Below are 23256 nucleotides of genomic sequence, written 5' to 3'. Positions count from 1 at the left end.
GATGCTTTGTGTGTAGAATATACTTTCACTTTTGCATTTGATGTTTTTTTTTATTAGTTTTGTGTTGCTCAGATTTTTGCTTTTAATGTTTATTTTTTTGTCAAAAGTTTTGGTCTCAGTGGCTTTTGAATCAACCGCCTTATGCGTTCCAGGAGAAAAATATATAAATGATTTAACAACCAATCACAGATAGCCAGCTATTGTCATCTCTATGTCGTTTTCCCTTCAAGAATGGCTAAGCCCATGTAACTTTATGTAGTAATTGTAACCTTAAACAAAATAGAACAAAAGCTTCTCTATGATCAGCATCTTCTGTTGATAAAAACCCTGGTAGGAAATACAGGCCATTACTTAATGTATTAACATACATAAATATTATTATTTCAACGAAACTATGTAATGTATAAGCACGAAGAGTGTCTCTATGCATTTAAAATATACTGTCTTAAAGATAGTTTGCATTCGTAATGAATGATAATCGATTTCTTAAGTTTTCCCCGTTATTTATTGCTTAAATTACTTAACAGTAATTGCTATCACCGCAAAAGTGATGCTCTGTGCAACATAACACGATTTAGCTTTATTTGTATGCCAAATGTTAAATGTTTATAAGAGCAATAAATTCTATTTTTTTTATCTGTTAAGATTAACTAGGAATCAATTAAACCTAATAACAGTAAGAACAGTAAACAAACTTTGCACATTATACAATTAATCGCACATTATTGGAAGCATGTCTGACATAATTGCATTTACAAAAATGTACAAATGATGTACTAAAAAAATGTTTCTATCTCAAAGTTGTCTTGATGCATAAGTATGAAATAGTTACAAATATGAGTCGCCAATGATTTTAAAAACTTATTTATTAGCTTTTCTCGTTTGAAAAATACGTTTGACTATTACAATAAAGAAGTTGGTTTCTGTGTTGTTAGAATTATGTGGTCGCATTTTTCTTGCAATTTACTTTTATGTTTTTTTTAAATGTAGTGTTTTATACTTTTTTCTATGGAAGCAGATTTGCACCATTTTTTTCCAATTTTCATTTTATTATTATAAAAAATCACATACGCAAAAATTAGATTGAACACACTGGTACACTAAATTGTATTTCTGAAAATCCGATCTGATAACAATCTTTAATAAAAATGTTATATAATTCTTATAAAGTTTATTATCTATCTTTTGTATCTTTTGCAATGTTGATTCTATATTCATGGATGTGAACTTTGCTGATGACCTCTTATATTTATGAACTCTGTTGTGTAATTGTATTACTTAGACCCCGTTTACACTGACAAAAAATATCGATCTTTACTAAGATCGGTCTTTTTAAGATCGATCTTTGGTCCAGTGTAAACGGGTAAGATCGATCTTCAATCGGACTTAAAAAGTCTACCTCTAGAGGTGGTTTCAACAAGATCGATCTTATTTGAATCGACCTTTTTTTGGTGTAAACGCTTTGATCGATCGCGATCGATTTTTTTAGGGTGAATGTAATATTTAGATATGTGTTCTTCGGTCATTGGAAATTACTATTCTATTTCATCTGTGATTTGTGTTAATAAAATTAAAAATGTTTGCAAGATATAGCGAATTTGTCTTTATATAGAAAAAAAAATAATGGTACGATTGTCAATGAGACAACTATCCACTGAAGTTCAAATTTCAGCAATTATAAGTAAATATAGAATAAATACGGCCTTCAATATTGAAAAGAATCCATACTTTGTAGTTGGCTATAATTCTCTACGACGTGAAAATTATCTTACAAAAATCCTTTGAGTACAGCTCAACATATAAGAACAAACTATGAAAATGGCTTAACCTTTTAGATCGATACAAAGCAGTAAACATATTACAAAACCATATGCTTGTTTTATCCAAAAGTAAGATTTTATTTAACTGTATCAAATTTACAGATGCACTAATATATATTTTATAAAAGCCACCTGATATCGATACAATATTTGTATTCAACACATGTCTATATCATAATTGTAGTGAAATACGGAAAGGCAACAGTAGTTTACCGCTTTTAAATTTCACGCAAAGACCCTATATAACAAGAAATTAAAAGACGAAAATATTAGTATTACTTTAATGAACGTATACGTGTGAAACAGTAAAATACGATGTTTGTGGTTTCATTAAATGAACTGGGCAAGTGTTTCTCAATCTGAAACTACAATGCACAGCTTGAACATAAAAGCTTTAATTAATCTTTAAATTACCAACACTTTAAGTTGGAGGACAAAATAGTTCTTTCAAAATATACTTCTGACAGATACGTTCGGAAGAAACAAATCAAACTTAAGCACAAATAACACATAGCATGAAGAGGCAGCAGTAAAAACTGTAAGTTGAGGAAAATCTAAAATAAGACAAAAGCATAAATATAATAATGACAAACAGGCACCTCTCCTCGAAGTTGATGATATGAAGTCCGTGAGGGGAAAGCAGTTATTAGTTAAAGCAAACGTTACACAGTCTGTTGGTCCTTTTAAGAATGAACAAATACCCTTTGACTACAGTTTTTTCAATTTTGTAACAACGATATTCGAAGATTGATTGAAGCAAACCGCGTCCTCTATCTTTTACTCCGATATAATAGATAAATACGAATGTATAGGAGAAAGTATAATTTTGATTTATATTTGTTATTTGATTAACTGTTTTGTTTGCTAAACGTTCCATGAGACATTTTTCTTGCATGTTCTGGACGAGAACAGGTTCTCATTTTTTTACCATGTATAGGGCCTGTATTAGAGGGTCGACTGCGAGGATGGGCAGGAAAAGCGCTTGAAAAATATGAGTATAATGTATATGAAATTAAGACTCTTTCGCTGAATTAGATTCAAGGTCTCCATTTTGGCTGAAAACCAACAGTAAAATATGCAGTCATTACATTCTTTTTGTTGTATTGTAAAAATGTCGGAAAATAAGTTTCGACTTGATGCATGTTTAATGCATGTAGTAGACATTATTTGAAATAGGAATGCTGCTGTTCTGTTATTTCTAATGTTTTATTTTCATTTTGTCTCATGTACCTCAATATTAAAACCCTTTTGTTCACACTTTTGTATTCGGTAAAGCAAATAGAAATACAAAAACTGTAGTTCGAATTTGTTGCAATCAAAGCCCTCAATTCATCTTACCCATGCCAATAATGCTCTATTCCAAAAGTGTTTAAACCAAAAATGTAAAAGGTTTTAAAAACAATACCAACCTTTAATGTTACGATATATTTTATTCTCTTGGTATACATTATTTTATGGATCTACATTTGTTTCAAGTGTGTCTTGTTTGACTAATGGAGGTAGTTTGATATTGTCGGAGTCACTTTCTGATTGGTCTAATATAAAGTATTTCCGCGACGGAGAACTGTCAGCAGCTTTTGATGACGTTTTGCTCTTTTCAGACAATTCATACAGAGTTCCATTAGGTGGTTGATTGATTTTAGTTGAATTCCTTCCTTTGGAACATTGTCCATTTCCTGAGTGTTGCAGAAGGCTTTTATACGAGTCATTTCTACAATTTGTCATTTTGTTTGCTAGTCTTTGATTGGCCGGATCCTCGCTATATGTGAAACTTGATTGTGAGTCACATTTTTTGTGTATTGCAAACGATGATTTACCACGACTGAAACTATTAACACTGACTTGACGAATAAAATCTTTTGCAGAAAAGAAGATTTCTTTGTATTTCGCGTAAAATCGCGCACTTAGCGCCATATAGATTACAAAATTAAGGGCAGAATTGGTCGCTTCTAATAGGAATGTTATATATGACAACAATTGTTGAAAATTTCTTGACTTACCAAGTCGAGAATACCCTTTCCATGCTAGTTGTAATAAGCTATTTATAGCTCCGGGTAATATACAGATAATAAATGTAAATGTCACAACTAGTAGCATAATGGTAATTTTTCTCTGCTCTTGTGATTGTCCTTCGTTTTGTAAACTAATAGACTCCCTGATCCGTCGTGTTTTCCAAACAATGTTCATTATTTTAAAATTCAACAAAAGTATGAGGATGATTGGTGTAAACCGGAATATTATGTTCATTGCAAGTCCGTACAATGCACAAAAGTTATCGCTGAGGCTTCGATTTCTGACAACGAGGGTATACGAAATATTGTTTTTCACTCTGTAGACGATATTATATTTAAATGGAAACGGTAGAAACAAAACAATTGTAATTAGATATATAACAATGATGGCAACTAATGTCGTTTTCTTGTTGCATATAAATTTGGCTTTCATTGGAAAATGAACAGCAACGAATCTTTCAACACTCAACAGCGTAGTCATCAATGAAGTAATTCTTGCTGTTACTAATGTGAAATAAATTCCATAAGTTGGGAAAAGACTGTTTTTGAAATTTGTACCCTCGATCGGACTGTTGTAAATGTATATATTTAACACAGAAAAAAAGAAAGCATTCACGAGAAGAAGTAAGTCCGATATAGCCAAGGCCATCAGGCAATAATTTGTTGCTTTTTTACCTTTTTGTTGACATAGCACAATGAGACTTATAGCATTTCCGAATATGCCCAAAGCTGAAACTGGAAATAGAAGTATTATCCCAAAGACGAGTTTCATAGTTTGTAGAGTGTCTTTTGAAATAATTACATCATGAAAAGATATTTCGGTTCTAAATCCAGCTGTTAAATTCGTCGTATTCTGTGTTGAGATTGAGGAATTAAACATGCTTCTCTCATCTAAATGTCCGTAACTATCTGATGAATGAAGAATATATAAACTTGAATTTTCCATTTTATTTTCCATACTTTCTCTTTCATATTTGTCAATCTATTAATGCATATCCATTAGGAAGTCACGTTTATAAACTGGTTCATAGCAATGACAAATATTGACTAATGACAGTTGTCCAGTAATTTTCAATTATTCCTCATTTAACGAAACTTTTGAAAAGACTAAATGAAACGTGCAGAATAAATTCCTGTTCCTCCATAACATCACATTGCATTCAAAATATCTTTGAAATAAAACTTTTAAAATTCTAAGAAATGTTTGCTCAAAGGATTATTAATAAAGGTAATTTTATTCCACCTGTTTTCGAAAACGTTTATACAGGTATGCAAGATTAGAACAACTCGAGGTAAACATGCAGTGATGTTAAGTTCGCTGCTGGTGATTATAATGCAACATCAAAGTTCTGAACATTGAATCTTATAGTATTCTTCCATCTGCACATTTGATAATGTATTTTAATGATAAAATCAATAAATCACGCCATTAACTATTATCGGAAGTCAATTGAATGGTAACTGTTTTGATTGTTATTATAGGCAACCTTTTTGCAAGCCGCATTTACCACATAAAGGGTAATTCGATAATAAGTATAATGATAAATAGAAAATATTGTTCATTGTTTTAACTGAAAATTGATTATTGATTATCATATTTTATCTATATTATTATCATACAAACACCTTCGTCATAAGTTCTCGGGAATCTACAGAAGAGGAAGGATGCTAATGGATTTAAGACCGCCCATTTTGAATTACATTTAATGATAAACTTAAGCTACGTGCAATATTAAACGCTTACTACGTTTAAATGGGGCTCTGTTATCAGAAGTGGGAATGGAATTAAATGTCTTATTGAACTGTTACATGATTTTTATCATCGTACAACTTTCTCTAAACAAATGCCTCTGTAATAATTTGTTTTTACTCGTCTTTGGTCGTTGCATCTCGTAAGTGTTATATCATTGAAGATGTTAAAACAGTTGTATTTTTGTCAAATCGAATACTCAATTTGCAGCTGAAGTTTACAAATAATATGCCTTCGGTGCGACACAATAAAGTTCACTGTTCTCAGAAGATATAAAAACTTGGCCCTGAAATTTAAGCTGTCTAGATATGATTATAGTAAATGTAAATACAATTACATACATACACTCTGGTCAATGAAATATCAATGTCAGTTCTTCTATTGTCTCTAGGTTTAAATCAAACAAAATTATTAAACACGCATTCAAAACAAACAAACAATTCTAACAACAATCCTCCTAGAATTTCAATACAATTCAATTCAATATTTTATTTAAAATATCATCTCTTAATAATAATAAACCATGTGAACATTATATTTAGCATAAAAATACATCTGAATATGAATGAGAAAGCCAGTCAATATGGGTCTGACAGCAGACAGGACAATTATAAAATGAAAAATAAATAAACCAATAAACTTCAGATTTCATTTAAACTGAATAGTACTTTAATTATTAAAATTTTTATTATCTCTCCTATATGTACGCGAAATCGGCGCCTTTAATATTTTACCCTATATTCTCATTGCATTCGATGCTAAAAGACTACAAGAAATGTCTAAAGATATAAATTTCTTATCTCAGAATTTGTGATATAGCAATGACAGGTATGAGGTTTGTACAGGTCGTTTAATGCACTTATATAAGTATTTCGTATATGATTAAACATCCTTTTCATTTTTCTGTTTAAAATTACATTTTTTACTCGGAAACTGAGTTAACTGGCGTACTGAATTATAATCCTGGTACCTTTGATAACTATTAAGAGATGATAAAAAAAATGAAACTTTGTTTTCTTTTTATTTTATTCGTCTTTCAAATTTTTATTTAATCTGTTATAACATAACTACATATAAATTATTATATTTAACATGTTTATTTTATACTGGTAAATTTTCCTTATCTCTGACCTTGTGATACCCCAATGTCAGATAGAGATTTGAGGAGATCTTAATACTGTATCTCTTTATTTTATCCGAAATTTAAATGATCTTATTAATTAGGAATAAAGTAAAGTAAAGTATTATGAATGACATGATTTTATTTATACTATTTACTAGCAACTCTATCCATGCTACTTCTTTATCTCAGAACTTGTGATACTCCGAAGACATATATAAGGTGTTCATCTGATGAACTGAACGAAGTATTTCGTATGTTTACATTTCGAGGATATCTTGATGTTGAGGCATGTTTATTTAACTAATTGATCAGTTGAAGAGTTTTCATTACATCCGACTTTCAAATTTTCACATTTTATAAATCATAACTTATGTAAAATAGATACAATTTTTTTTTTATTATCTTTGTAATCTAAACTGAGTAATCTTGAACTATTAATTTCTTATCTGAGATTTTGTGATACCCCGATGACAAATATATGGTTTTTGCAGTTCATCTGATGCACTAGACTAGTTGAAGTTATTTGCATTTCATATAGCCTTGTGGTTTTGTTGTTTTATTCAAGTCAGTTCTTCCAGCAGTTTATCAATTGTAGTTTTACGAAGATGCTACCAAATTTATGGTACAGGTTAAAACTCGTATATGATATTTTTCCTTGTTTTCATTCCAATGTTTTATTTTGTCTGATCAGTATGGACATCTTATATTTGCCGTAAATCAGACAAGTCTATTTTCACATCCGGGTATCACTACAGCAGAACAAAAATATGATCTTTGTTACAATGTAATTATTTTGTTTTTGTTTTCACTGACTCTCCCTTTTGGAATTAACATTGGAGTTCGGTATTGTTGAATAATGTACACCCTTTATTCGTACATGTATCTATAACACATTGACGGGAACAAATGAATGGACCTGCTTTAAAGACAAGCTGCTATTGAGGTTATCGAGTTTTTAGCAAAGTATATTATAGCTGAACAAGTACTTAAACTTGAGCTGACGTTAATTAAACCATAAATGCTGTATTATGGTGTTTTCCTTCTAACATTTCCTGCTGTTATTATACGGAATTAAACATTTTCTGTGAAAAGATAAAACAAATACAAGTTGCACTTACAGTATATGACATGAATCCTTAAAGTAATCATGTTTTTATTGAAATGTTGGGTATTTTACAATCCTTGCAATCTGATATGTTTACTCCGAGAACTTGTGATCTCAATATTGTAGGTGGATTATTTCGCTATTAAACAAAACATGCTAGAGGTCACATATATAGTGACAAATCAAAATAAAAATGAAAAAAAAAAAAAATACAGTTCAAGAAGCCATGAAACCAACGCTTGAGCTAAATGAAAAAACTTGAATGGTTTTAAAATAAACTTGATTTCTCTCTTCTCAAGTTTTCAATTCAATATCATTAAACAAATTAAGAAAAGTTTCATTGTTATATAAATCTGTAAAAATTGAAGATCATTGAACTCCAAAAATTTATAAAGACATCAAATATACCCCCCAAAAAATAGATTCACAAGATGGTTTAAAAATATTAAACTAAGTAACAAGACAAAGTTTAATTGATATATAAATGATTATAATGTAAAAAAGACAGACTATAATAAAAAATGATCTTCAAGAAGGGAATATATATTCAAAGCATAGTATCTCCAAATAAAGTATGTGTATATTAAGAATTGACAGAACTTTATTAAGTTAAGACATGTTATCCTGTCTAAATCTTTGGTTTATATGAACTAATATACTGATCTCATATTGTTTTCTCTTGTCTAGACAATAAATTATTCTCTATATATTACCGTAGAGAAATAAAATTTTAGTTTCTTGTGTACAATTTGGAAATTAGTATGGCGTTCATTATCACTGAACAAGTATATATTTGGATAGGGCCAGCTGAAGGACGCCTCCGGTGCGGGAATTTCTCGTTACATTGAAGACCTGTTAGTGACCTTCTGCTGTTGTTTATTCTATGGTCGGGTTGTTGTCTCTTTGATACATTTCCCATTTCCATTCTCAATTTTACTTATACAGATGGAAAATGAGACATGTTGAAATTTATAAAAGAAATAGGTATATGAACTCGCGTATGTTCTAAATGAAGTCCATTTATTCTTAAAAGTAACAGTTTTGAACTGTTACATAAAACTACTCAAATGTTTTGATATTATAGCGTCATTTTTTGTTTTCAAATAGAACAAGAAATTCATCTCGGGAACATTATAATGTGGCTTCTTTGATGTAGGTAAAGGAAAGCTTCGACAAATAATTATAAGAACAATGAAATAAGTGTATTATTTAAAGTAATACGTACCGGAGACACAGCTCTAGTTTTTACTTTAATTTGTTAATTTGTATTTATTTTCATAGCACCAATAGGTAACTGGGGAATAGAAATGTGGTCACTTATGTCTACTTAAGACCGTTAGAATAACTCTTGCGAAAATTGGGCGTCCAATTAGGTATCATGGATGTACAAGTACGCAGAATATGTGCCTCGTGTAGAGAGAGGCGTACGCTCTCTGCATATAAAGAACAATATCAACAACTCTTAGAGGGATCCGCATGTGTCTTGTTGCAAGACAAAATTCTATCCAATATGCACTCATTTTAATTATGTCCAATTTTCCCTCATTTTCCAATGTCAGTCCACATTTCCCATTTTCATTTTTCATCCTTATCATGCATGATATATTTGCCAGTGGACGTTCATTAACCAACAAGCACTCGTCATTTTTATATTGCGACATTCTTGGCTTTCAAGCGATCACGTGTTCAATTAACCTTAAGGTTTCTTAAGAGCATTGATGATTTCTGAAAAATGGAACAAAACTGTTAACTCTTCCTTTTTGAAGAGGGTTCCGGCCTTTAATATTGTTAATGAATCACCGTTGGTGTTGATTTCTTGACAACAATAATGCTTCATGCGAAATTAGAAAAAAACTGATTTGGTAATACATTACTAGTAATAAGCTTAGTTATTATAGAATCCAATTTATCAAATATATGAAAGATTGTCATAGGTAACCGGTGTTCTACAACAGCTGTTAGTAGTCGGGATTAATTTGATAAATGCTGTCTATTAGTTTCGGATTTTGACATCATGCTCCTTTTTTGCTCTTTATTTTTGTGATTTACGAAACATTTCATAGTTAACATCGAAAACAAAGATACATACTTTGTAATCATGTTATAATGTCGGTGTAATATTCATTGTTCATGCACTTTTCGACATGTAGTGAAATTATCTTATATTTATTGCGTCTTTGTGGTTTTCAATACAATTTGATCAATTTGAAGAATTTTACTATTTTATTATGGAACGCCAAAACTGTCTTGTTATGACCATTTTCATTATATGATGTGCATTTACCTTTATATGATGTGCACTTGTCGTCATTATATGATGTGCACTTGTCATTATATGATGTTCATTCACCTTTACATGATGTGCACTTGTCATTATATGATGAGCAAACACCTTTAAATGACGTGCAAATATGATTATTTTATGTGCAAGTATCTATATATGATGTCCAAACATCTCTATATGATGTGCAAATATACTTATATGATGTGCATATATACTTATATGATGTGCATACATACTTATATGATGTGCAAATGTTCTTATATGATGTGTAAACATACTTATATGATGTGCAAACATTCTTATACGATGTGTTAATATCCTTATATGATGTGCACCTATACTTATATTATGTGCAAATGTACTTATATGATGTACAAATGTACTTATATGATGTACAAATGTATTAATGTGATGTGCATTTTCCCTTATATTATGTGCAAACATCTTTACATGATGTGATTGTGTCATTATATTATGTGCTTGTAATCTTATATCATGTGGTTCGGTTAACTTCATTATGTTATGTCGAAACGTGCTTTTATCGTCGTTATGGTCTATGAACATGATTGCGATTAGAATGATTACTGTCTACGTCATAACTGATTCCGATCTGCTTCTGCAGAATTAATATAAACCCGGATCAAATCTGTAGCTATCGTTTGGAAAATGGTTGAGATGTAAAAAGGAAAAACCTTGACATGATGAAATAATCACACCAGATATAATGAGAAAATTGTCCAATTGTGAATTGCAAAGATTATTTTTAATCAATGGGTCTACAATAATGTGTGTGTTTTTCTATGTTGTGATGTTATGCTATTGTTTCAGAAAAAGGGAGAAGGTTCGGATCCATTTAAACGTTTAATCCCGCTGCAAATTTTTGCACCTGTCCTAAGTCAACAATCTGATGTACAGTAGTTGTCGTTTGTTTATGTTATATTTACGTGTTTATCGTTTCTCGTTTTTGTTAATATAGATAAGACCGTTGGTTTTCCCGTTTGAACGGTTTTACACTAGTAATTTTGGGGCCCTTTATAGTTTGTTGTTCGGTGTGAACCAAGGCTCCGTGTTGAAGGCCGTACATTGACCTATAATGGTTTACTTTTTTTTTAAATTGTTATTTGGATGGAGAGTTGTCTCATTGGCACTCACACCACATCTTCCTATATCTATATACGAGGTCTGCAATAATGGGCATACAGTAGAATTTATTAAATTAAAGAAATGATTCTTTTATGCCATCATTATGCTCATTGTACTAGGCATATTTGACAATATCTTTATATCTAGCGTTATCCGTTTTTTTTAAAAGAAGTAAATACATGAATTTCTAGTTTGTTCATTGTTTTGTAAATATAAAAAAGAAGATGTGGTATGATTGCCAATGAGACAACTATCCACTATCCACAAAAGACCAAAATGACACAAACATTAGCAATTATAGGTCACCGTACGGCCTTTAACAATGAGCAAAGCCCATACCGCATATAGTCAGCTAGCCTATAAAGGCAGTTTGCTTTGCTGATAATTTTAGCTGTGGAAGTTTGTCTTTATATATCACTTTTCTGAAGAAAGACACAAAAATTGACAAAAACCGGACATTGATAGGGTAATTACTAATATAATTGACGGGTCATTTGCAACCCCCATAAAGAGGGGATAGGAAGAAATTAAGGGAGCCTTTAATTTTATTTTTTTTTTAAATAAAATGGTGGTATTCAATTGTTTATACTTATAGATTTGACGCAGTATAATGTTTTTGCGATGTGTTCGTTGTCCGTAAATACTTTACTTTTCTACATTGACTAGAGGTATAGGGGGAGGGTTGAGATCTCATAAACATGTTTAACCCCGCCGCATTTTTGCGCCTGTCCCAAATCAGGAGCCTCTGGTCTTTGTTAGTCTTGTATTATTTTAATTTTAGTTTCTTGTGTACAATTTTGATATTGATATGGCGTTTATTTTCACTGAACTAGTATAAATTATATTTGTTTAGGGGCCAGCTGAAGGACGCCTCTGGGTGCGGGATTTTCTCGTTACATTGAAGACCTGTTGGTGACCTTCTGCTGTTGTTTTTTCTATGGTCGGGTTGTTATCTCTTTGATACATTCCCCATTTCCATTCTCAATTTTATTTGTTGCCAGACAAAAACTTTTTAGAAATAAGGGGCCTAAACGGCACTTTAAACAAGCAATTCTTAGGGTTCTTTGATATGTTGAATCTAGCAATATATTTAAATTTCGGATATTAGACAATATTATAGGTAATTGCCCAATTTCAACTTTTGAAAATCTAAGACCACATTTATTATGTGTCACAAATCTATGATGAGTCAGATATTGAATAATAAATAAATTGAAATTCAATCATCGTACCCCCCCCCCCCCCCCCCCCGAGTAAAAATTAATAGTTTTGACTCGAAAGACGTCAATTTTACGCCTAGCTCTGCTTCCCCCTTCTGTGAAAATCTAAATCCATATTTTTTCAACAAATAATTTCTTCTAGCATAGTATGGTTTCATCTGAAACTAGTAATATTGAATGAAAGTGTGATAAATATCAATGAGACCATAACCGGCATATCAAATTTAATTCCAATATGCAAACAACTACCACACTTGAAGTTCAAGATCCACTATTGACGTGCTATTTTAAACTTATATAATGCAAAAAGAATTTATTGCTTTTTTGTTTTGTTATAACGAACAAATGTATTGAGAAGGGTGTGTGTAATTGTTTTCTTGTGGGGTTTTAGGGGGGGGGGGGTTAATGTCTTTTGAATGATTGTGTTTTTTTCCTTTTCCACGGTGATGACTTGGAAAAAAAATAGAGGTATTCCCATCTTTCCTACCCCGTCCCTAACACCAATGATGAAAATGACAATAATTATAATTTACTTATTTTTGAATCTGTTCTTATAATATATAAAAAAGAAGATGTGGTATAATTGCCAATAAGACAACTCTCCACAAGAGACCAAAATGACACAGAAATTAACAACTATACGTAACCGTAAGGCCTTGAACAATTAGCAAAGCCCATACCGCATAGTCAGTATAAAAGGCCCCATGATGACAAAGTAAATCAATTCAAACGAGAAAAGTATTTTGTAAGAAAAGGTTTCTCTATAAATAAGTATCAAGATAAATAGCTATGCTTACGCGGATCTGAAAACGCTCCATTCTATTTTCTTTTTAAAGACCATTGGGATTCTCAGTTTTGTCGGATTTATATACACCTTCAAAAATGTAAAGGCTGAATTCCATTGGCTGTTGTAATATTTACTAGATCAGACAGTACCAAAGGATTGAAGTACTGAACATCGGATGACTGCAAGTTCTCGTGGATGGTCTCCCGCACCTATCTAAAAGAAAATCTCTTCTCAATACCTGAAAGTGAGGTTAACTTACAGAGGTTTTTTCCGAGACAAGTTCGTGCTTGGATGATGAATAAATGACAGGGAATTCAACCTCACCGTGATCACATTTATATTGTAGTGATACAAATCAGTATACTCTGGTTTGTTGTTATATATTAAATCAATATTTGTATAGAACAGTTACATGTATACATAATTTTGATCCAAATGCTATAGCATTCTATTCAACTATTCTAATAATAGTGCAGTGCAAGTGCATGGTGAAAACTGTTCTATTCGGATTTTCTAATAGTTTGAATGTATGTAGGCATTCATTTTTCCCGAATAAACGTTCTTGAGATATTCTTCCGCATGCGTTAACTTAGTTGTTCTATACGTGTGCATATATATATAACTTACAAATGTATAAATATATTTCTAACAACGCAACATTTTCATATTATTAATCTAATATGTTATAAAAACAATGTTTTTATGAGTATTACTTGAAGCGACAAGGAATGTTATTTTGCATTCGATTATGTCTGCGTTTTTATACGATAGTCAAAATCGAAAGTCAAATCTCTGTTTCGACAATACATCGGAATGCCCTCACGGTCATCATGATGTAAACATGAAGTGTGGGCAGGAGGACGTGTACTTCCTTGTTCCAGGACAAATATATTTTTCGACTTTAATGAAAAAACTCTTTTTTAGAATAATATGGTTATTTTTTTTAATTTCTTTATTGATTTATTTTTTCTCTCATTTTCAATGGAAACAATTATATTGATTCCCTTCTGAAAAAGATAAAATATCTTTCAAGAAACTTGGAATAAAACATTTACAAAAAAAAACATGCCCGCCCTTCCCCCGCAATCACCCAAAAAAATCAATGGTCAGTATGTAAGCCCTGTTTACGGAGTTGTATATCTGAACGGCTTTCCTTTTATATAACGGATAACTGTCTAGTGGCGGTGATTTCATGGTAGAATGTTAGCATTTAGTGTTGCAGGTCGTAGGTTCGAATTCCGGCCGGATCAAAACCAAAGAATTTAAAATTTGTAGTTCTTGCTTCCCTGCTAAATTACGGAGTACAATCAAAGACTTGTTCGGCTCGGAATCAGAATAATCTGTCTGGGTAACGTTAAATGGATTTTTGCGAAGTAGCATGTAAAAAGTCCGACTCAGGATGTTGGTTTATTACAAAACCGGGTTAATATTCATGTCACATTAATATGTTACAGTACGAATATGCGCCTGTCCCAAGTCAGTAGCCTGTAATTCAGTAGTGATCGTCTGTTGATGTGTTACATACCGGTATTTGTTTTTGTACATAAATTATGCCGTTAGTTTTCTTGTTTGAATTTTTTTACATTTGTCATTTTGTGGCCTTTTATAGCTGATTATGCGGTATGGGCCTTGCTCATTGTTGAAGGCCGTACGGTGACCTATAGTTGTTAATTTTTGTGTCATTTAGTGTCTTGTGGAGAGTTGCTTTATTGGAAATCATACCACAAAGTCTTTTATATAATCCTGTAAGTGTGCAATAAATGCATGAAAACATAATAAAAAGATGCAAGCAAATATCATGCACCGAGTTGTAGGTCATCCTATATCTCCTTTAATTCCTTTGGGGAAAGGGGGGATTGGATGCTCGATGGCCGAGTGGTCCAAGTATCTAGCCTGTCAACACTAACATGTAGGTTGTGAGTTCGAATCCCACACGTGGCAGGTAAGCTCGACTCCAATCTCAATTGAATAGAATTATAACTTTTCGTATCGAAAGTAGGTGGTTCTTTCCGGGGACTTCGGCTTCCCCCATCAATATAAACTCACTGTTACGAATAAGCATGATTCTGATGAATGAGGCGTTAAAAAGCACTCAATCAACAATTAAATCAACCAATCATCCATCCTGGTATAATCATATATGCAAGAGAGGATAATTTTGTAGCTATCGTTATAAAATGTTTTTAAAATTTACTTTGAATTCATATGTGCCTTTTGCAATGAATATAAATAGGAAGATATGATATGAGTGCCAACGAGACAACTCTACATCTAAGTCATAATGTGTAAAAAGCAAACAATTATAGGTTAAATTACGGCCTTCAACACGGAGCTTTTACTCAAACCAAACAGCAAGCTATAAATATGAGCCACATAATTTGCTTTATCATATTTTTGCTGCTGCCGGGAAATTCTTCAACTAGTTCCTGTATTAATTGATCTTAATCTTCCGCCGAAATGTTTGAAACCTTAATTTTTGTTAAAATGCACTGTCTCACTTTATTTTAAAGATGCTCAAAAACTCTTAAAAGATTAAAGATCTATTTCTAAAACGTAATAAGTTAACTGTCTGCTCATTATTGTAGATCCCGTATATTCATTATTGTAGACACATCGATTAAAATTCATAATTTGACAATTTTCCATTAATATTTGGTGTGATTTGTTCATCTTAAATCGAGGTTATTCTCTTTTTAAATAACTTAAGATTTGATCCGGGTTTATATTAATTCTGCAGAAGTTGATCGGAATCAGTTATGACGTAGACAGTAATCATTCTAATCGTAATCATGTTCATTGACCATAACGACGATGAAAGCACATCATATAATGACGTTTCGACATAATATAATGAAGTTAACCGAACCACATGATATAAGATTACAAGCACATAATATAATGACAAAACCACATCATATAAAGATGTTTGCACATAATATAATGACACAACCACATCATATAGAGATGTTTGCACATAATACAAGGGAAAATGCACATCATCTAAGGTTATTTGCACATCATATAAGGACATTTGCACATCGTATAAGTACATTTGCACATCATATAAGTATGTTTGCACATCATATAAGTATGTATGTACATCATATAATTGTAGTTGCACATCATATAAAGATGTTTGGACATCATATAAAGGTGTTTGGACATCATATAAAGATATTTGGACACCATATAAAGATGTTTGGACACCATATACAGATACTTGCACATAATATAAGCATATTTGCACGTCATATAAAGGTGTTTGCATATCATATCATGACCACTGCACATCATATAAAGGTAAATGCACACCATATAATGACAATTGCACATCATATAAAGGTAAATGCACATCATATAATAAAAAATGGTCATAACAAGACAGTTTTGGCGTTCCATATTTTATCATTCACGAATGTTTTCTTGTTGTAAGTCGACGGGTACAAAGTTTTTTTTTAATTTGTTTTAAGTAATTTTGATGTTAAATGTACAAGTCCTATCGAATTCGGTAACACGACTTCACAAACAAAATAAAAAATAAAAAGAAAGTATGAAAACAACCACCGATTTTTTAGAGGAAGAAACTTAATCTAAGATTTGATTTTGTAAACTATTCTGGTTTATGAATTTCTAATTTGTATTTGTAAGCGAAGAAAAAGCAAGCGTTATTTTAATTAATAAAAAAGGGGGGGAGACTTTTAATGAATCATTTTTATGACTGTATAATCTCCCGGTTTTGTGTGTTAACAGTTATATAATATCCCCTGCTACATGTTCAATTTCAGAATTAACATCTTTTTATTTTTTATTTACAGTGGATGTATATAGTACCCTTTGTGTTGGTGATGATGTTAGCAGGAGGGAATTCAGATGCACAAGGCGGAGGCGGAGGACGCTAACATGCTGCTAATATTATTTTTTTTCACCGTCATAATTTTTCATAGTGAACAAATTATTTTTCTAATATTCTAGTGACAAAACCTTGATTTTAAATGCAAAACATTTTCTTTAAAAAGTGTGATACAATGAGATTGTTTATATAGTCTTTGTATACCCAAGTCATTTATCCAAATACAACATCAAAAATCAATTATATGCAAACTCGAAATTTTATTTGGCTTCTTTATTCTAAACTTGGAGAAGAATAAAATGTGAAAACTGTCACACATTTTGCACAACGTTTCAGATTGGTCCATTCTTCGATTTCGCGAAACCTGAAACTCTGCAATATAATTACGATAAAAGTACTTTAAATTATTCTATTGTTCATATTTCTGTTACCCGTATTTTCATTTGAATTGGCCGGAGAGAGTGCATGGTTAGGATGTAATAGCCCGGTATGCGTGTATGGCCTTGTAAAGTAACTTTTTGAAAGAACGTTCCGGGTGTTCCCTTTTCCTTTAAAAATGATCTATAAATTAAAATGTTGATGTTGGCTTAGAAAGTTATGTAATGTCTACACTACGGTGATTATACTGATATAAAGTAGGTACGAAGAAACCTAACAAAAGTAAACGTGTTCAATCGTTTCATTAATTTATACCTCTATCTAACAATGAAATGTAAAGAGGTTGAAGAGATTTATTATGCATGTGTATGCTTGAGACGACTTTGTATGAATATTTAAGGTGGTAGTCCTAGGTTAAGGGAAATAACTCTTAAAATCATCAGTACGTTTGAGTCAGCCATTTTTGTAAATATCTTCTAAGCTTCTAGGATACATAGATTATTTTCAATCTGTTTCAGGTAAATGCTTAAAATACATTAATAAAACTTGACTATTACAAACGCATCACTGAATTAAAGAGTTATCTCCCTGGACCAAGGTCTACCCCCTTAATGTCAATCTTTGAAAGAAATTCCATTGTTTTTTGTCGTTTTTTACGAACTATTGTAATAAAAGAATACATAAATGTATCTGTTTTATCATAACTACCAATGCCATAGATTATTTTACTTTCGATGATTCAATAAAATTGAGATAGGAAATGGGGAATGTGTCAAAGCGACAACAACCCGAGCAAAGAGCAGTCAACAGCCAAAGGCCACTAATGGGTCTTCAATGTAGCGAGAAACTCCTGCACCCGGAGGCGTCCTTCAGCTGGCCCCTTAAAATATGTATACTAGTTCAGTGATAATGGACGTCATACTTAAACTCCGATGTCACCTGTATTTTTTCTGGCTAGTGACTTTTGTCTCAGAATTCGAGACATAAATGGGGATGGTGACAGCATTAAGTATAAGTAAACAGATTTATACTCTAGAAGGTAGAAAGAAGACCTTGGTATTTCATTTTCATAATATATATATAGTTGTCTTATGTTATGAATTGTCCGGCTGTCGTAAGTCGAATGTTCTTGACCTCATTTTCATGGTTTATCGACTGTTTATAAAAGTATTAAATATTTTTTATCAATTGAACTACTAACTTATTCAGAAAAATAGCTACATGTAGGATAACGGTATTTGGTATATGGCATTTATGTCCGACAGACAAGGTTCACTCGACTTTGATCCCATTGGTATGGATCAGTGACCAATGTTAGGCTTTCGCATATGGTTTCATATTTCAAATGATATTATCAAAAGACAAACTATATTGAGTTTGTAGTTATGGTTGACTGAAAGAGTTCATCTAACCTTAACCATGTCCATTGCTCAACGTTAAGTTTTCGTAACGGCAGCATTATCGAACTGACCATAATGCGCCGAAAAATAGTGACGAAACGACAAAAGTTGACTCAGAGTTGAGTACATCAAAATAAATTAATTCGTGTCGAAATAAAAAAGTGCATAACTATCGTTGTATTTATATTCCTAGTTCAGGAAATTGTATACCTTGGATTCTAACTTATATTGCTTGATTGATGATGATCAGAGATTTCCCAGGTGCACCTTTGAGGAATGCAGAAAAAGAATGTTTGAATTAATTTACGAATCTCTAGCACTTTCAAACTTTCATATACATTTATTTTGAAAAATAAACACACGAACTTGTGGCGAGAATGAAGCTGATAGAAATGAAGTATACAAGAATACAGATATAAGAAGATGTGGTATGAGTGAAAATGAGACATTTCTCCGTCCAAGTTTATATATACTAATTGTAATATGAGTGGCTGAAAATGATATGAATAGATTTGTGATAAAATGCTGTATATGTTAATAAACTCATCATAGATACCAGGAAACATGTCATATTTTTGTAATTTCCAACGCACCCCACCCCCTCCTTGCTCCGACAAAATACTGGATAGATAAACAAGTTAAAAACAAAAACACTGCATAGAAGACTAAAGATGATGCAAAATGAACCCCACCAAAAACTGCGGTAAATTATATGGGCTTCGCGGAAAATAAGCAGATCCTGTTCCACTAGAGACTTCTCCTCGTAATGCTCAAAGATATATAAATTTGAATTTGAATTATGAACGCGCAATTTTTAATGCTACTTTTTCATTGTACTTTTGTTTATGATACACATTATTCACAAATGCACCATTTTTGCTTAATTTCGGCAAACAAACACCAGAAAAAAAAGAAATTTGTTAACTTATTCCATGAGTAGCCGTTTGTGGAAGAACTCACAATTCTTTAACGATAAAAATGAAATTTTTACAAGATGAAATATTAAATTGTCCATGAAAAATTAAATTAAATTGACTTCTGGATTTCCTCCAAAAAGATCTCTGGTCCTTTGATGTAGCAAGAATGCAGTGTTATGGGGGTTTAAAAATTCATAAAATGAATCATTTTACTTGAGCATTACTGGTTTCTGTATAACCCTTTTCAATATAATATTTGACATTCATATCGGCATATGAATATTTATTTTATGGGAAAAAAGAGTTATTGTTAAGAATGTTTACGTTGTTGTCATAAAAAATCATAAGAAACAGGCACAATTTCCTATAAATGCTTAATGACTGACAGTATGGAAATGAAAGGATAGTGTGTATCAATTCATTATGTAAAACCCATAAACGCACATGAATAACAAACAACAAATAGCAGAGAAAAAAAATCGATTTTTTTATCTTCTTCATTTCAAAGGCATTGCACCTGGAGAAAAAAGTATCATCTCACAGCAAGTTAAAGGCGTACCTAGAACTATTCTGACTTCAAAGAATGTATGGTTTTGTTGTTTCTATTTACAAGAAAACAAATCGAGCTTCAAAATGTTTTCAAAAGATCTGCTGAATTAATCTTGGCTCTGGCCTTTGATAGTCTTGTATTATTTTTTTGAATTCTAGTTCATTTATATGTTTTGGAGTTTAGTGTGGCGTCCATTTTTCACTGGACTAGTACACATTTTTATTTAGGGTCCATCTTAAGCCCGCATCCAGGTTCGGGATTTTCTCTCTTTTTTAAAGACCCTTTGTTGACCTTTGGCTGTTGTCTGTTCTTTTGGTCGGGTTGTTGTCTCTTTTGACACATTTCCCATTTCCATTATCAAATTCATCTTATAAATATTAATGTATAAAGGGACTTTATTTAGATCTGTAAATTGAAATCTGCTGATTTAATGTTTTTCATTTTAATGAGTAGAAGTTATAACACATTTAAGACATTTAAAATGCTATCACAAAAATTTCTTTCTTCTGTTCAATAATGAAAAAGGGCTACATCGGGACACACGACATTATACAAAACGGCGAACTTAAAGGAATTTTATGGTATAGACTAAATCTGTGTTTTCAGAATACAGATATGGCTCAAATAATACTAAATAGGTGAATGCATTAACAGAGAAGGCAAGCACATTCTTCCGAAACATGGTCATCATAAAGCACAGACTTCTTGTTATCGTTATCTTCACATCTGTTTTGTTATGTCGTTGGTTTGCTGTCTCATTGCTGTCTTATTCAATAAGCAGACATCAACTTGTCGTCATAAAACTGAATTAATATCACAGACATTTCATTTGTTCATATTTCGTGCAACAACGTGTAGAAATTAAGAAATTAGCCGTGATCTTAAATTCAAATGAATAGAGAAACAATTCGCAAGAACGTACATTTGTAACTCAGTGTTGATAGCTTCTATACACATACAAGATCAAGAAAACAGAAGAAGTTCATCCTATGCTATAAATGCTGACTCTTTAATACAAAGAGGAGGAGCATGATAGAATCACAACCATTTGTACTTTTATTCAGTTTTGCAAGTTCATCTAATTTATCTATATCTACATCATTAATTGAAATGCAATCAATTCTATAAAAGTTTGTTGTCATTCACAAAGCGAAATATATTTAAAAGTAACGTCACATTTTTTTGTCTAGTGCAAATATTAAAAAATATTTTCAATAAATTAATTTAAGCTAAACAAACGGGCGTTTATTGTACATCAATAATGTTCTTTTGTGTATCATTTATATCTAATGGTAATATTCTTAGACTTAATACGTGTTTTTGCTGAATCAATATATTTAATAGTTTTCTTTGAATTTGAAAAAAAAATATGCTGCTGTTCCTTTCCAACAGCTTGAGAAACATATCGATAGACTTCACGAAAACAGGTTATCGGAACTATTGCTTATTCACCCCTCATTTATATTCAATATCTCTCTAGATCAACCCTTTACATTTAGTAATTGACGCTTAAGCCGTGTCCTAACTTTCATGAATCAATCTACAAGATCTTTGACTGTTCTTTAGAAATCAGAATAGTATTGATTTAGACGAACAACTATGGTGGCCGGATGCGGCCATTTCGTTTTTTCGCGTTTTCGCGTTTTCTCCTTTCACTTTCACGCGAAATCGCGAAATCGAGAAATCGGGAAATCGGGAAATCGAGAAATCGAGAAAGAGAAAACGCGAAATCGAGAAATCAAGAAAGCAAAAACGCGAAAACGCAAAATGAAATAGATTTCTCGATTTCGCGTTTTCGCGTTTTCGCTTTTTCGCTTTCTCGATTTCCCGATTTCGCGTTTTCGCTTTCTCAATTTCCCGATTTCCCGATTTCTCGATTTCGTCTCGGAAGTTAACTACGAACGCATTCGAAAGCGAAAACGCGAAATCGGGAAATCGAGAAAGCGAAAACGCGAAATCGAGAAAGCGAAAACGCGAAAACGCGAAATCGAGAAAGCGAAAACGCGAAATCGAGTAATCTATTTCATTTCGCGTTTTCGCTTTCGCGTTTTCGCGTTTTTGCTTTCTTGATTTCGCGTTTTCGCTTTCTCGATTTCGCGTTTTCGCTTTCTCGATTTCCCGATTTCGCGTTTTCGCTTTTGCGATTTCGCGTGAAGTGAAAGGAGAAAACGCGAAAACGCGAAAAGGCGAAATGGCCGCATCCGGCCACCATACCCTTCCGACAGAAAGACACTAAGACACATACCACTATAAAAGTACGCAAGTTTCTCTCGATCGATTTCGATCCCAAACGGAAGTTCATACAGTACGTCTACCTATAATCAATCAAATCATGGCAAAATATGATTCCACCTTTTTGAGTGGCAAATCAAATCCTGGTAGTTCAACCTTTATCTTTTTATTAAATACCATCTCCTTCGAGAAACAATGAAATGTTTTCTAGGCTGAGGGCGTCACACAAACTTGGTTAATAATATAAGAATTCACAAGTTAATGAAACAGTCTGCTCGAAAGCTAGTCTCCCGTCTCGCACACATTAATCGGACCTATAAACTTTACTCTTGCTTTGAAAAGACTTATACAATATTTGCTTTAAATATATTTGATATGACATGGTTTCAGATAAGGTTGAAGGTTGGTTCCTATTCAAATGTTTAAATCCTCTGCATTTATTTGCACCTGTCCTAAGTCAGGAATCTGATGTTCAGTAGTTGTCGTTTATTGATGTAGTTCATACGTGTTTCTCGTTTCTCGTTTTTATACAGATTAGACCGCTGGTTTTTGCGTTTGAACTGTTATACACTAGTCATTTTGGGGGACCTTTAAGCTTGCTGTTCGATGTGAGCCAAATGTGTGTGTCATTTTGGTCTCCTGTGGAGAGTTGTCATTGGCAATCATATCACATCTTCTTTTTTTC

At 32.2% G+C, this 23256-nt stretch overlaps 2 protein-coding genes across 2 annotated transcripts in view; one reads left to right on the top strand and one right to left on the bottom strand.

The window, feature by feature from the left end:
* LOC134683279 (ER membrane protein complex subunit 10-like) overlaps nt 1-18161 on the top strand; it is a 62735-nt gene extending 44574 nt beyond the window's left edge. Inside the window, exon 7 of the mRNA XM_063542472.1 lies at nt 17060-18161. Within this exon, the coding sequence (XP_063398542.1) occupies nt 17060-17143 (84 nt within the window). The 3' untranslated portion in view covers nt 17144-18161. The remainder of the gene's footprint in view (nt 1-17059) is intronic.
* On the bottom strand, nt 3262-4953 carry LOC134684153 (probable G-protein coupled receptor B0563.6). Its single transcript, XM_063543433.1, has one exon. It carries the CDS (start codon nt 4788-4790, stop codon nt 3273-3275), a length of 1518 nt encoding a protein of 505 aa, XP_063399503.1. The 5' UTR covers nt 4791-4953; the 3' UTR covers nt 3262-3272.
* Nucleotides 18162-23256: the final 5095 nt, after the last annotated feature.

Source organism: Mytilus trossulus, chromosome 9, assembly GCF_036588685.1.
Source record: "Mytilus trossulus isolate FHL-02 chromosome 9, PNRI_Mtr1.1.1.hap1, whole genome shotgun sequence".
Lineage (NCBI taxonomy): Eukaryota > Metazoa > Mollusca > Bivalvia > Mytilida > Mytilidae > Mytilus > Mytilus trossulus.
The sequence above is the reverse complement of the archived record's forward strand: the minus strand, read 5'-3'. Positions and strand labels throughout refer to the sequence as shown.

Excerpts from the sequence above, each read along its gene's own strand:
- LOC134684153 (XM_063543433.1), bottom strand. The coding sequence starts at position 4,790 with ATGGAAAATAAAATGGAAAATTCAAGTTTATATATTCTTCATTCATCA.